Source organism: Triturus cristatus, chromosome 6 (genome assembly GCF_964204655.1).
Source record: "Triturus cristatus chromosome 6, aTriCri1.1, whole genome shotgun sequence".
Taxonomy (NCBI): Eukaryota; Metazoa; Chordata; class Amphibia; order Caudata; family Salamandridae; genus Triturus; species Triturus cristatus.
The window spans coordinates 1,394,392,717-1,394,407,420 of record NC_140589.1 but is presented as its reverse complement, the minus strand read 5'-3'; the positions used below and the strand labels follow the sequence as shown (position 1 = coordinate 1,394,407,420).

The 14,704-nt window shown below is 47.8% G+C and overlaps 1 protein-coding gene across 2 annotated transcripts in view; it reads left to right on the top strand.

The window, feature by feature from the left end:
• LOC146821451 (uncharacterized) overlaps positions 1-14,704 on the top strand; it is a 314,989-nt gene that overhangs the window by 282,381 nt on the left and 17,904 nt on the right. For both annotated transcript variants that reach the window (XM_085612405.1, XM_085612404.1), the window contains exon 3: positions 611-793. In XM_085612405.1, the coding sequence (XP_085468531.1) occupies positions 611-793 (183 nt within the window). The remainder of the gene's footprint in view (positions 1-610; positions 794-14,704) is intronic.

The window sequence follows — 14,704 nt, the reverse complement described above, 5'->3', positions numbered from 1 at the left end:
CCCTTTTATTTTGTAATTGACGCCTTTGAACTAGAAACATTTATTATCCTCTTATTTACCGACCCGTCTTGTATCTGTTAATAGACAAATAAAAAAAATAATGGTGCATGTGTCATTCTGCATGCTTTCTGTCTCTTGGGCGTCTCTGGAATGACGTGACCGCCTTTGCGCCTTTTTTTTTTTATTTCCCCAATAGTATACAGCACCGCCAAAAACAATTGAGAAAACTAATAGGTCCCAAAGGCGAGATCTATTGGTTTTGCCAGTGCTTGTTTTAATAGTTTCTGCGATTGTTCTTCCTGTGTTAAACCTTTATTCAGTACTAGTACCGGCCACTACCGGCTCAATTAAAGCACTGGTTTCTACAAATAATTGTGTATATTTGTATGGTTGTCTTAATATTCTACGCTGGTCACAGGAAACCAAGGTATGGTTAAAAACTCAGTTTTGCAAGTACAAGTATCATTTATTCTCAAGCACGTGAGCTCTTTGTTTTTATTCAACGTTATACATTGTTGGTGCTAAATTAACGCCCCAAGCTTAAAAGCAGTTGGTGTAAACGAAGCTAAAAATACAAGCTTCAAGTGTTTTGTGTTGTGTCTTCACGCAGGACGGACCCAGCGCCCTCGCTGTTTACGCCCTCCGCCTGGGACCCGGGGAAGAGATTGTCACCGCTTTGTTGAAATTTGTTAAGGATAAGAAGCTGCAAGCTCCGTTTGTCATCACTTGTGTGGGCAGCGTCACCAAAGCAACCCTCAGACTGGCGAACTTCACTGCTACGAATACTAATGAGGTACCTGACGGGGCCGCTCGAGCCCTGGCGGCGTCGTAGATGAGCGCGCGCGCGCGCGAGAGAGAGAGCAGGTCGTACGTAGAGTGCTTCTATAGGAATGCTCTCTGCCTAATTATCTAATTAAAATGCATCAGTGCCACTCTATAAGATGTTCCAAAATCAGTTCCCTCTTCCTTTCTCTGCAATCACGGCAGGAAAAACACACTTCCGCAGTGCGCATCTGTCATCTGTTGTGCAAAATCATGTTCAGCTCAATGCATTGCTATACGTGGACTGACACTTTGAAATATCAACTTCCTAGAAAATGAGAAATGAACAAGATTGTCAATTGAACACTTGAAGGAGCACATTCAGTGTCCATACAGGTATGAAATCCAGTTAGGAAAGCAAAAAATATGGATTTTCAGAGCTGGCATGACGCGATTATGCCGGCTACCTTAAAGTAAAGCCTGTAGGGCCGGAAAATTACTGTACCACCTCAGTCATAGTTTGAGAGGTTTGAGGGGGAGAGGTGATGGATGGATGAAAGAATGGCTTAGATAGCAGTCATGTATTTATTCATTCTGTACGGCTTTGTTTGCTACAGAAGCTTGTTTCCACAGAAAAGCCTACAGCATTGGTGACGTGGACAGATGGTCTGAGCACCGCTAGATAAGGACTGCCTTGTATCTATATGCCCTGCCATAGTTTGTCAACACAGCAACCTCAGCAAGGCTAAAGGGAGGCCTTGTAGCTTTATTTACAGTTTAATATTCAAATTTGGAGGATGTTATAATCCAGCTAGTAGGTGCCATGTGTAAATCTGTTGGTCTGAAATGGGTCAGAAGGCTGTGAAGTTGTGTTCCTGCAGTTTGCTGAAAGCCAAAGCACCGTTCCAGCTCGGAGGACTGCATGCATATGAACTGGTAAATTTAATCTTAGGTTTATCTACCGACAGTCGCCCAGGAAAACCTCACTTCTGGCCTCCTCCAAACCATGCCCTGGACAGGTCACGTTCATCTCCACAGCACAAGGCTGCAGAGCCACATAGTATGCTAATAATCAACAGCGGCTCCTCTGCAATGGCGGACAAGTGTCGCCCTACTGACTCAGAGCCAGCAGCTGAAAAATAAAACAATATTTTATAATCGTTTTATTTTTCAGGTGCTGCCTGAGCCAGCATGTGTAGGGAAGGGCGGGGCTGGAACAATGGAGGCTGGAAAAATGAAGTGACGTGCAATTCTTAGTGCGCATGTCTGTTTGGCCGGCTCTCAATATTCTGGATGTGGGCCGCATAATAGTACAGTTCAAGGTTTGGTAGCCCCAGGCCTCCCAGCTCCTGGTCCATTTGAAGGAGCCGACATCCGTGATACCAGGATCGTGTTGAACTGCTTAAAGAGTTCCGGTTTTAGGGGACATAGGGTGTTTAGTAGATGATATGAGCAGCATGGAAACGGCATCATCTTGGCAACTGCCACCCGTTCCATGATAGAGAGTGGAAGTGTGCACCATAAGCACACCTAGGCGTAGAGCCCCTCTGTAACCCTCCCCATGTTATAAGCATATTGTCTGTCAGCTTTGGATGCAGCTTGTGCTCCCAGGTATCGAAACTCATCCACCTCCTACCTCCCACCGTAGTTCCTGTTCTGGGAGTCTCTCCCTTTCCAGCTCAGCCAATCCCCCCAGGGAAAACAGAAGCCCTTGTGTCTATTGACCCGGAGATCAGATATCCCCCTCAAAATTGCTCCAGCAGCCTCATCAAGTATAATAGTGAAGTTCAAGGCCCCCTTAAGATAGAAAAGTGGATCGTCAGTGTACAAGGACACCAGGTGTGTTGACTATCCAATCGCTATCCCCCAGTCATATAGGTCCCTTTTAATCCTGAGTACCAGTGGTTCCAGTGCTAGGGCAAACAGGCAAGGAGACAGCGGCTATCACTGTCTTGTGCCTGGTCCTGTGTAGTGCACAAAGAACTATTGATGGTCAGAATGCATAGCAATGTCATACATTCACCCCAGTACAGAGATCTGGGCCTAAAGCCATCGTTTTTTTGCTCACTATGCCATTCCAGTTTGGACCCAGCCATATGCAAATCAGTCTTGACCCTGTGCCCAATGGGAACAGTCCAGCCCGAACTGCCAGGCCAGATCCTCCCTGGACTGGAAACAAGCATTCTAGGACCGGTTTTGGGGTTTCACCCCTCTTCAGCCAGGATAGCTTGATTCCAGTGGTATGGAGAGCACGGTACTCACGTCTGAGCATACCTGTCCCACTCCGGGTGACAAATGCAAAAAGAACTATTGATGGTCAGAATGCAGAACAGTGTCATACATTCACCCCAGTACAGAGATCTGGGCCTAAATCCATCCTTTTTTTTGCTCACCATGCCATTCCAGTTTGAACCCAGCCAATGAAAGGGTTGGCCTTTAGCAGATCATCTTGTGTATTGTTGTGACTCTTTCTGATCAAGCTATCCTGGCTGAAGAGGGGTGAAACCCCAAAACCGGTCCTAGGATGCTTGTTTCTGGTCCAGGGAGGACCTGGCTTGGCAGTTCGGGCTGGACTATTCCCATGAGGCACAGGGTCAAGACTGATTTGCATATGGCCAGGTCTAAACTGGGGTGGCATGATGAGCAAAAGAATGATGGATTTAACCTAGATCTCTTGACTGGGGGTGAATGTTTTGATTTGTTCTGCATTCCATCCATCAATTGTGTGTCTTTTGCTTACTTGCCCTAAGTGCGCCAGGTATGCCCAGCCGTGGGTCCTAGGCTCACTGTGCCACTGGAATCAAGCTATCCTGGCTGAAGATGGGTGAAACCCCGAAACCGGTCCTAGGATGCTTGTTTCCGGTCCAGGGAGGATCTGGCTTGGCAGTTTGGGCTGGACTGTTCCCATGAGGCACAGGGTCGTCTGATTTGCATATGGCTAGGTCTAAACTGGGGTGGCATGGTGAGCAAAAGAATGATGGATTTAACCCAGATCTCTTGACTGGGGGTGAATGTTATGATTAGTTCTGCATTCCGTCCATCAATTGTGTGTCTTTTCTTCCTGTGTAGAGCAGCTGCACCCAATCCCCATCTGCCGAAGTACTTTCATTAGGTAAGCCCAACCCAGGCTATTAAATGCCTTCTGTAAATAAATCGCAGCTCTTCCTCACAGTTCATAACCAAGTGCAGCACATGAGTGAGTCTCCTGAAGTTCATGGGCATACCACGGCCCCTTATGAACCCATACTGGTCCTCATGCACTTGGTGTTCTATCACCTGTTGGAATCGATTACCTAACACCTTGCGGATGACTTTAATTGTCCATATATATCATAGTCAAGGGTCTGTAGGAAACCGGATTTTTTGATTCTCCACCCGGCTTGGGAACCATACAGATGACGCCCTCTCGCATAGTCAGTGGGAGGGGACCCATTCACGCTGAGATACACACTACATACAAATCTCTTAATGCCAACGCTGTAACACTGATGTTGCACTTCATGGCGCTCTCATCAGTCCACAACACTCTTGTTGCACTCTACAACCCTCACACTTCATCTGACAGCCCATACACAGAGTTGTATATCGATGCACCTCCGCTATATAGATAATCTGCTTCAGTTTAGGAACATCTCAATACACTTATTTATTTGTTATCCATGAAAGCATGCTTATTTCTTCCATCTGGCTTCTCCAGAGACATTTATCCCTCACTAATAGCTACACTTGAAGATGCTGAAATTCACCTGAGCAAACTACTATTATATCAAGTTTTCTTTCCATGTTGCTCCCCTAACATCTTTATTACCCTGTAACTCTTAACCTTGTTGTCTCTCCTAATAGACTCCCCAGCCCTTCACCATCACTGGGTAGTCACTACTTAGTTCAATTGTTGTTCTACAATTTATATGTAAAGAGCACGAACACTCATCTCGGGGTGCGTAACACTATAGAAAAATGGTCAATAAATACACACCTCCATTCCTCAGTTTTCTTCCATTCGACACCACAATATATCACCTAAGCATGGTACCTCTTCCTCTAGAAATAGGTGCAGGAAGCTTCACTGTTTCAGTTAATTTTTGGTGATTTGCATGGTCAGTGTGAGACACTGGCTGTCTATACCATACTATACTAATGTTAGATTGTGGCAGATTGTGTCCTGTACAAGCACTACCACATTAACAATTACAGTAGCTAGAACAGTACTTAGCGATTTTCTCGGTTCTCAGGTATTTATATTTTACTCTAATTCTGTATTACTTTTCCACCAGAGTAAAATATTTATAAGCGTGAATTGCCTACTTTTTTTTTTTTTTTACTATACTTCAACATATCATTGAAGACCAAAATAGCGAAGCATGAATTTGTACTTCAAAATGTTGTTCTGTTCCATTATCTTTCTCCAAATAGTCAAGAACCGATTACTAGAAATAATTGATGCTTTTTAGGTCTCGCCTGGCTATCGCGTAAGCGATCACTCAGCGAGACTTATGTAGGGGCTTCAGAAAATGCTCCCAAAGGCTTCCTAGGCGGATCGGGTGGCGGTTACGCGCACAACCACACGCATTTCATTTGCCACCAGCTACTTCCTGCGCGTGCGCCGCCTCACGCATTCAGAGAGATTTAGTAAGGGGCACAAGACCTTAGGAATGCGGTTTATGGCCAGTGCATGTGAGGCATTCAAGCGCGAAGCTGGCATCTGGCATCGGACTTGAAAGCAGCAGACTGCTTTCGCCAGCGCGCGCTCGGCCTCACTTCCTGCATCCCCTCTTACAACAATTAACTTTTGTTATAACTCACACCCCATATGCTCATTCCCTCCCACCCTTCCTTTGATGTCCGCTTTTCTTGTTGTTTACAAACCACGCCACACACTGCTGCACGCCACACACTGCTGCGCACACTGCTGCATTACACACTGCTGCATTACACAAGCTGCATTACACACTGCTCCACGCCGCACATTGCTGCACGCCGCACACTGCTGCACGCCACACACTGCTGCACGCCACACACTGCTGCACGCCACACACTGCTGCACGCCGCACACTGCTGCATGCCGCACACTGCTGCATGCTGCTGCACGCCACACACTGCTGCATGCCACACACTGCTGCACGCCACACACTGCTGCACGCCGCACACTGCTGCACACCGCACACAGCTACACGAAACACTGCTGCACGCCACACACTGCTGCGCGCCACACACTGCTGCGCGCCACACACTGCTGCGCGCCACACACTGCTGCACGCCACACACTGCTGCACGCCGCACACTGCTGCACACCACACACTGCTGCACACTGCTGCATTACTCACTGCTGCAAGTTGCACAACACTGCTGCACGCCGCACACTGCTGCACGCCGCACACTGCTGCACGCCGCACACTGCTGCACACCGCTGCACGCCACACAGTGCTGCATGCCTCACACTGCTACACGAAACACTGCTGCACGCCACACACTGCGCCGTACACTGCTGCACGCCACACACTGCTGCACGCCGCACACTGCTGCACGCCGCACACTGCTGCACACCGCACACTGCTGCATGCCACACACTGCTGCACGCCGCACACTGCTGCACGCCGCACACTGCTGCGCACCACACACTGCTGCATGCTGCTGCACGCCACACACTGTTGCACGCCACACACTGCTGCACGCCGCACACTGCTGTACGCCGCACACTGCTACACGAAACACTGCTGCATGCCACACACTGCTGCGCGCCACACACTGCTGCGCGCCACACACTGCTGCGCGCCACACACTGCTGCACGCCACACACTGCTGCACGCCACACACTGCTGCACGCCACACACTGCTGCACGCCACCAACTGCTGCATTACTCACTGCTGCATGCTGCACGACACTGCTGCGCGCCGCACACTGCTGCACGCCGCTGCACACCGCTGCACGCCACACAGTGCTGCATGCCTCACACTGCTACACGAAACACTGCTGCACGCCACACACTGCTGCACGCCGCGCACTGCTGCACGCCACACACTGCTGCACGCCACACACTGCTGCACGCCGCACACTGCTGCACACTACCGCACGCCACACACTGCTGCGCACACTGCTGCATTACACACTGCTGCATTACACACTGCTGCACGCCTCACACTGCTGCACGCCTCACACTGCTGCACGCCTCACACTGCTGCACGCCACACACTGCTGCACGCCTCAAACTGCTGCACGCCACACACTGCTGCACGCCACACACTGCTGCACACTGCTGCATTACTCACTGCTGCATGCTGCACGACACTGCTGCACGCCGCACACTGCTGCACGCCGCACACTGCTGCGCGCCGCACACTGCTGCACACCGCTGCACGCCACACAGTGCTGCATGCCTCACACTGCTACACGAAACACTGCTGCACGCCACACACTGCTGCACGCCACGCACTGCTGCACGCCACGCACTGCTGCACGCCACACACTGCTGCACGCCGCACACTGCTGCACGCCGCACACTGCTGCACGCCGCACACTGCTGCATGCCACACACTGCTGCACGCCACACACTGCTGCATGCTGCTGCACGCCACACACTGCTGCACGCCACACACTGCTGCACGCCGCACACTGCTACACGAAACACTGCTGCACGCCGCACACTGCTGCACGCCACACACTGCTGCACGCCACACACTGCTGCGCGCCACACACTGCTGCGCGCCACACACTGCTGCACGCCGCACACTGCTGCACGCCGCACACTGCTGCACGCCACACACTGCTGCACGCCGCGCACTGCTGCACGCCCCGCACTGCTGCATGCCACACACTGCTGCACGCCACACACTGCTGCACGCCGCACACTGCTGCACACTACCGCACGCCACACACTGCTGCGCACACTGCTGCATTACACACTGCTGCATTACACACTGCTGCACGCCTCACACTGCTGCACGCCTCACACTGCTGCACGCCACACACTGCTGCACGCCTCAAACTGCTGCACGCCACACACTGCTGCACGCCACACACTGCTGCACACTGCTGCATTACTCACTGCTGCATGCTGCACGACACTGCTGCACGCCGCACACTGCTGCACGCCACACACTGCTGCGCGCCGCACACTGCTGCACACCGCTGCACGCCACACAGTGCTGCATGCCTCACACTGCTACACGAAACACTGCTGCACGCCACACACTGCTGCACGCCACGCACTGCTGCACGCCACACACTGCTGCACGCCGCACACTGCTGCACGCCGCACACTGCTGCACGCCACACACTGCTGCACGCCGCACACTGCTGCATGCCACACACTGCTGCACGCCACACACTGCTGCATGCTGCTGCACGCCACACACTGCTGCACGCCACACACTGCTGCACGCCGCACACTGCTACACGAAACACTGCTGCACGCCGCACACTGCTACACGAAACACTGCTGCACGCCACACACTGCTGCACGCCACACACTGCTGCGCGCCACACACTGCTGCGCGCCACACACTGCTGCATGCCGCACACTGCTGCACGCCACACACTGCTGCATGCTGCACGACACTGCTGCACGCCGCACACTGCTGCACGCCGCTGCACGCCACACAGTGCTGCATGCCTCACACTGCTACACGAAACACTGCTGCACGCCACACACTGCTGCACTCCACACACTGCTTTTATGCTAGTTTATACTACTGACATTGTAAATGACAATGCCTTTTATTTGTTTTAAAACCAAAACATAAATAAAAGGCATTGTAATTTTACAATGCCAATAGCTCGAACTCTTATAAATGCGAGACCTATTGCATTGCAAATGATTGTTAGACTTGCAGTGATTATTTTCTCTATCACATTATGTCCCATGTTTTATAAGTCCACATATAATGGTTTGGACTAGACATCTGCAGCAAAGCTGATTTGCTGAATGAGCAAGGGTGCAAGTTAGTTTCAATCTAGTTTCACCATTGCCCTTAAAGAGATATCTTGCACGATTGGTATTGGGTGAACAGGATCTGCAGAGGTCTGTAAACCAATATATCCTTTATGGCACCAAGGATCTTGCTTTTTTGATGAAGGTGTAAAGCCCATAAGAGACAAATTATTTGCTTTAAGTATTAAATATATGCTAGTTTAATGTTATTTTACAGAAGAATTGATTACTGATTATAACAGACTTGATATAATATTTGTAAATATCTTGCAATAATAGTTCCTCATTGGCATATTACTTTTCCTGGGAGCATTCTCCTGTCATCACTGTGGTCATTCGAATCCATGGGTTTAGCTTGGTTGCATCAGTAATGGTTGCACTAGTAGCTTACCCTTAATGCAGAAATGAGGAAGGATATCTACTTCGATTGCATTAGCCTAATTCAGAGCTTTCCAACCTTGTTAGAAGCACGGCCCAATTTTTAGAACAGCAATTTTTTGCAACCCACCTATCTTTAAAGGGCATGAGGCTGGCGATTTCTTAATGTAACTAAAGCATCATGTGGTAGCGCACTGTCATTTACAAACAGCACATTTTTTATTGAAATAGCCACCAAATTTGCACAGACCTACAGTTTTACTGATACAACTATACTGCACACAAATGATAATGTGTGGAAACTGGGTCTCAGTGAATTTATCATTTGTGCATCACCAAATAATGTGTCTTGATTTGTTTTGATCCTATTAAAATCTTTGTTTTCATCACACCACAGAATAGCAAAAACGGTGCTGCATTTTTGCTTTCCTAACTGCCAATAGCTCTAACTTTACCAATGCCGAGACCATTGCATTGTAAATGCTTGTTATTAAGCCCTGACAGCGAACACCGACGGATGCAAAGTGGAGCCCACATAAGATCTATGCAGGCGGGCAACTAGAGCCAAATTTCGGGGGGGGGGGGGGGTGGGCTGAAAATGATTTCGGGGGGGGGGGGGCTACGTCTTCCAGCCATAGGCAGAGTGGCTGTAAGAAGGGGTGGAAATACAACAAAAGCCTCATTAACGAGCAAACGGTCTTTTAAAGACCTGTGAAGTACTCTGGTCCGGCTGCAATTAGAGGGACGCCAGCCCGCGAGGCTGTGTCAGCCGGGCTGACACACATGGGGGGGGTGGGGGGTCTGAAGCCCGGTGAGCCCAATGGGTGTTGCGCGCCTGGATCTGTGTTATGTTATATGCATCTGTACAGCGCTTTGCTCGTATGTGTATCGTAATATAGCGCTTTGGACACCAGGAGCCGTGTTAGATCGCCAAGAATTTGGATTAAGACCCTATGGATGGTACACCTAGTGTTCCCTTGTATACTAAAACCATTACCTGTCGCAGTGCGCTTTTGGAAGGGGTTGCACAACCATGCACCTCCGGAGGGGGTGAGCACGGGGGGCACTGGCGCAAGTACTCACCCAGGGGTGTTGACCCAGATGATGTCCAGGTGGCAGAAGTAGATGCATTCCTTGTTCAGCCAGTTGTTGCAGGAACACCTCTTGGTGCGCAGGTGTCTCGCGCCGCCGCCGCCGGGGTTCGGATCTGCTTCCGGGAAGGGGCTTCCTTTACCTGTGCAAGGGAAGAAGGGGGGACGGGTCACGTGATGTGGTCTAGTCCTCTGCAGCCGCGCTGCCCCGAGGGGCCCTCGTGTGACCGTCAGTGCAATGGATGTGAAGCGAGCGGGGAGGCCGAGGCATCTTACGCACGGATATCCACGCAGCACACAAAAAACAGTGATAACAGCACAGAAAGACGCGGGAATGTAAATACACGACATGATTGTTCCCCGCGTCCATTCAACATGGAGTCCGTCGCGATGCCTCTGTTAAGGCGCAAAGATATCGCTTCCAAGATGGCTACAAGAGGAGATGCTTGTCCTCCTGCCGGTTGTCGACGTCACACGTCAATCTCGGAAAGGCCGCCTACTCCCGAACCTTCCAACGGACTTGCCACCTTCCAGCAGGACATCTGAAACCAAAAGTATTTGGCACACACCGAGGGGCAACCACACTTTTTGTGTTTCAAAAACTCTTAAACGTCTCTTTTACATTTTGGTAGGCTCGCAACTGATGTGGGTCTCCTAATTAAAACGGAAATAGTGCAAGCGTCATATTCTTGACCACAAGCGTGCAGCAGAACAGGGTTGTAAAATTACAAGGGTCAATCTGGCAGTACCCTAAGAGACAAACACACCACCGCCTTTCTCCGAGGCAAAGCAGAAATGCCTCGGAGAAAGGCAGCGGCGTTTCCGGATTCGGGGGCGTGTTTTGCTTTTCTATCCTCTTGCCATTGGCTGGAGGAGATAATTAGAAAAGTTGAAAAAAACACGCCCCCAAATCCGAAAAGGACGGGGCCTGTTCGGAGTGACGGACCTCTTCTCCAATGGCTGGCCAGCATTCAAGAGGCCAGCCAATGGAGAACAGGGGAGAAGAGGGGCGGGTTCAAGCCCCTCTTCTCCAAGTCATTATCTCTCGCGAGCGAGACTGCGCAAGCGCAGCCTTCGCTAGCCGAGACCTAAAAAGTTTGTAAACATCAATCCCCATGTAAAAAAAAAAACAGCACCTTGTTAGAAGACATAATCTCGCATTCGACCTCTGTCTTTGAAGAAAAGCAAATGTGACAAGGTAAGTAAAGAATTTAAAAGCAACCCAGCAAAAATTGGATCACAACGCACAGTTTGGGAAACAATGTCCTAAATGATTATCTCGCTTGTACATGACATCTTTCTTGTTGAGTAATTTTGTTACTTGTCACAGGGCATTTCTTATTAACTGTATACCGTGGACAATATCATAGAAGTGCATGACTTCATATTCAATGAAGTGCAGTGTACTTTTTTGTAGAGGTGCAGCAGGCCTGATACCAACCTTTTTGTTATTAGGACGGTTGATGCTTCTCCTCATCGGCTCATTTATTGTTCCGTTGTATAGATGCATCATTTGGATTGGTGAGCTCGATATCCTAGAAGATTGGTACCTGTGAAAACAACACTACTTTCTATTAGCGGAAAGAAAACCTACACACAATTCTGGTCTACTTAAAGGTTGTGACCATGTGTCTGTCGGTACATACCTTGGCTTGGCAGTTTCTATTCTCCATCTTCAGGGAACAATACTACTATCAGAAAATAGGATTAGATTCCTTGTCGAGACTGTGCTGTTCTCATATTCCTGCCCCCTCTTATTTGCTGAAAGGGTTCTACTGCTGACAAAGGAGGCAATGCCCAGTGGATGTAGACTTCTGTCCCATGTCAAAGGAGATTGAACTCTGTAGACCAACACTGTACAATTGAGATGGGATGGGAGTGCTGTCCCGATACATTTTCAATTGTTTTCTGGTCCTGGACTTATCTCCTTAGAGATGCTGTGATTTTGCTTGCATTATCAGTACAGTTACAAAGCTAGCATCTTGGGTCTAACTGCATATGAGAGTTTGCTGGCTGCAAATACTATCCTATCAATGGTCAAGGGGCTCAATATCTCCCTGATGTACAATTGGAATCATTGATTGGCCCCTAAATATTTTGCCACCTTGATGGAACCTGTGAACTAGATGGAACCTCTGTGTACTCATCAGAAGCTGAAACCATGAATAACATGGGTGAGAAAGGGTAGCGCTTTACCAGGATACGCTGGAGCTGAGATGGATGCCACAGAGCAGAATTGCAGATGATAAAACTAGTAATTGAAATGTGAACTGGCAGCCTTTAGACCAGAAAACATCCAATTGTAAGCCAGAACCACAGTGCTAAAGGCTAAAAACGTACCCTCAAAGAATGTCTACTAGAACATGGGAGATGCATCTCCATTACCACACAGTAATTTCACAGTAATATTTTTATTTATTTGGTTCAGACCTCAACTGAGATCAACAACTACAGATAAAAAATTATTATTATTGAGTTTAAAATAATGAAAATGGGAAAACATTTTTAAAACACACTATAAATATCGAAAAGTAATAATGTTTTATCGCCTACTTATACATCATTCAATAAAGTAAAATAAGATCTTAAGATTGTGCTTTTTACCTTTAGAACAGCTTCAAAAAAAAACTTTTTAAAACTTAGACAAGTTATGGCAAACAAATTCATTGACTGGATAGTTACACAACATAATTAAATCTTGTGCCAAGTTAGCATTATACTTTAGTTGAATTGGAGTTATATAACGTCGACGAGCCTCTACTATACTCACATTAGGACAGATTAATAAAACGTGTAACAAATCTTGTTGGCCACCTTTGCACAATTCACAAATGCCTTTGGAGTTATTTGTGCCATCCCAGCTAGCTAAGAATGTTGCTAATGGGAGTATACCCAAATGTAGGAGCAGAATACAGCGTCTTACCCCGTGCTCGAGTTGGAATCGTAAATAGGGAGCATAGGTTTTAAATTCTATGTTTTCTGCAAACGCTTTATAATGCTTCAATTGAATGCAATGCCCTTTATCCATTTCATAGCTAATTCTAGGGGCCAAATGTTTTAAAAACAGTTTCAAGAGTGCTGGAGACCACTCCTGTAAAAGTGCAACAGTACATTAAAAGTATACCCAAACACTTCTACTCTAAAGGTCTCCAGTTTTAACAGATGCCTTAATGTGTCTGGCGCTGCATGTAATAGGTTGTACGCCCACCTAATGATAATGGAAATTACTCGAGCAAAAATTCCCGTTATAGATAGCTTGAGACGAAAAGCTTGGACTGGTACCGACTGCGACACTTTTACCAATTTTCGGAGTATGGTTCCCTCCTTTACTTTTATGGATTGCCATGTTTTAATTTGTGTGTATTCCATGGCTTATGATAGAATCGGAGGAATTTTCATGCCATAAACCTCCAGCATTGGTGTAAACTGTCTATTTCCCGTAGATTGATACAGTCTCTGTAGAGCCCCGACGTGGGATTCTGCCTTCCGGCTTAAGTGTTGGAAGTGGGCTGTATCTTGTAAATTGTAAGTGAAAATACGCCCCAAATAGACATACTCTTTTACTGTCTCAATTGGTTCACCTCCTAATGACCATATATAAGGTAAAGGTTTCCTTCTGCCACTGAAGGAGAGTGCTTTAGTTTTAGTGATATTTGGCACCAGAAAATTTTCAGTTGCATATTGATTTAGTTCATTTAGGTTTCTTTGCAGGCCTATCGGGGTACGATCGATTATAACAATATCATCGGCATACATTAAACAGTGTATGTCAACTTGTGCTAATTTCGGAGGGTAATTTTTGATTTGGGAGAGACGCCCCGGAAAATCGTTAATATATATAGAGAATAATAGGGGAGCTAATAAGCATCCCTGTTTCAGTCTATTCTTCGCGGGGAAAGGTTTGGTTAGGCCCTTTTACCCTCCATTTGGACTCTACACTATGTAGATGTATGAAGGGAAATTATTATTGTTAAAAGATCTTTAGGTATCCCCAGATTTGCCATTTTTCTCCATAGGATCAATCTATCTACACGGTCCATTACCACACATTTAATTATATAGAGCACTTAATTAGCAATTACAAAGAGTCTGAAGAGGAGTTCCTGAGAACCATCCAAGATCAATTGTCCTTTCAGTCAGTAAAAAACTGTACCTACCCCAAACCAAGATCTCGAGACCATGTTTCCTTCATCACAGGATCACATTAACAACTTGGAAGGACAGCCACAAGCACAAATAGTTCCACTCAATGTTTCGAGCAGCACACTCCTACAGCAAACCAGCACAGCCTCTTATTAGGCGCAACTGCCAGACTCCATGGGTATTATAGTACCTGAGTGCATGCAGTGGGCCTCGTTCTCAGTGGAGTACTTTTGAAGCAACTATGGGAGGGGGGGGTTGTGCCACACTTATCAATCGTTTTTGCAGTCCATACATTTCTCAGTCAGGCCCTCTTCACACAGAAATAGTCCAAATATTTTCATGGTGAAGGTGCTATGGTGCTGTTTCGTAAGTCGATGTTTGTGAAAAAAGTTGTAGACCCAA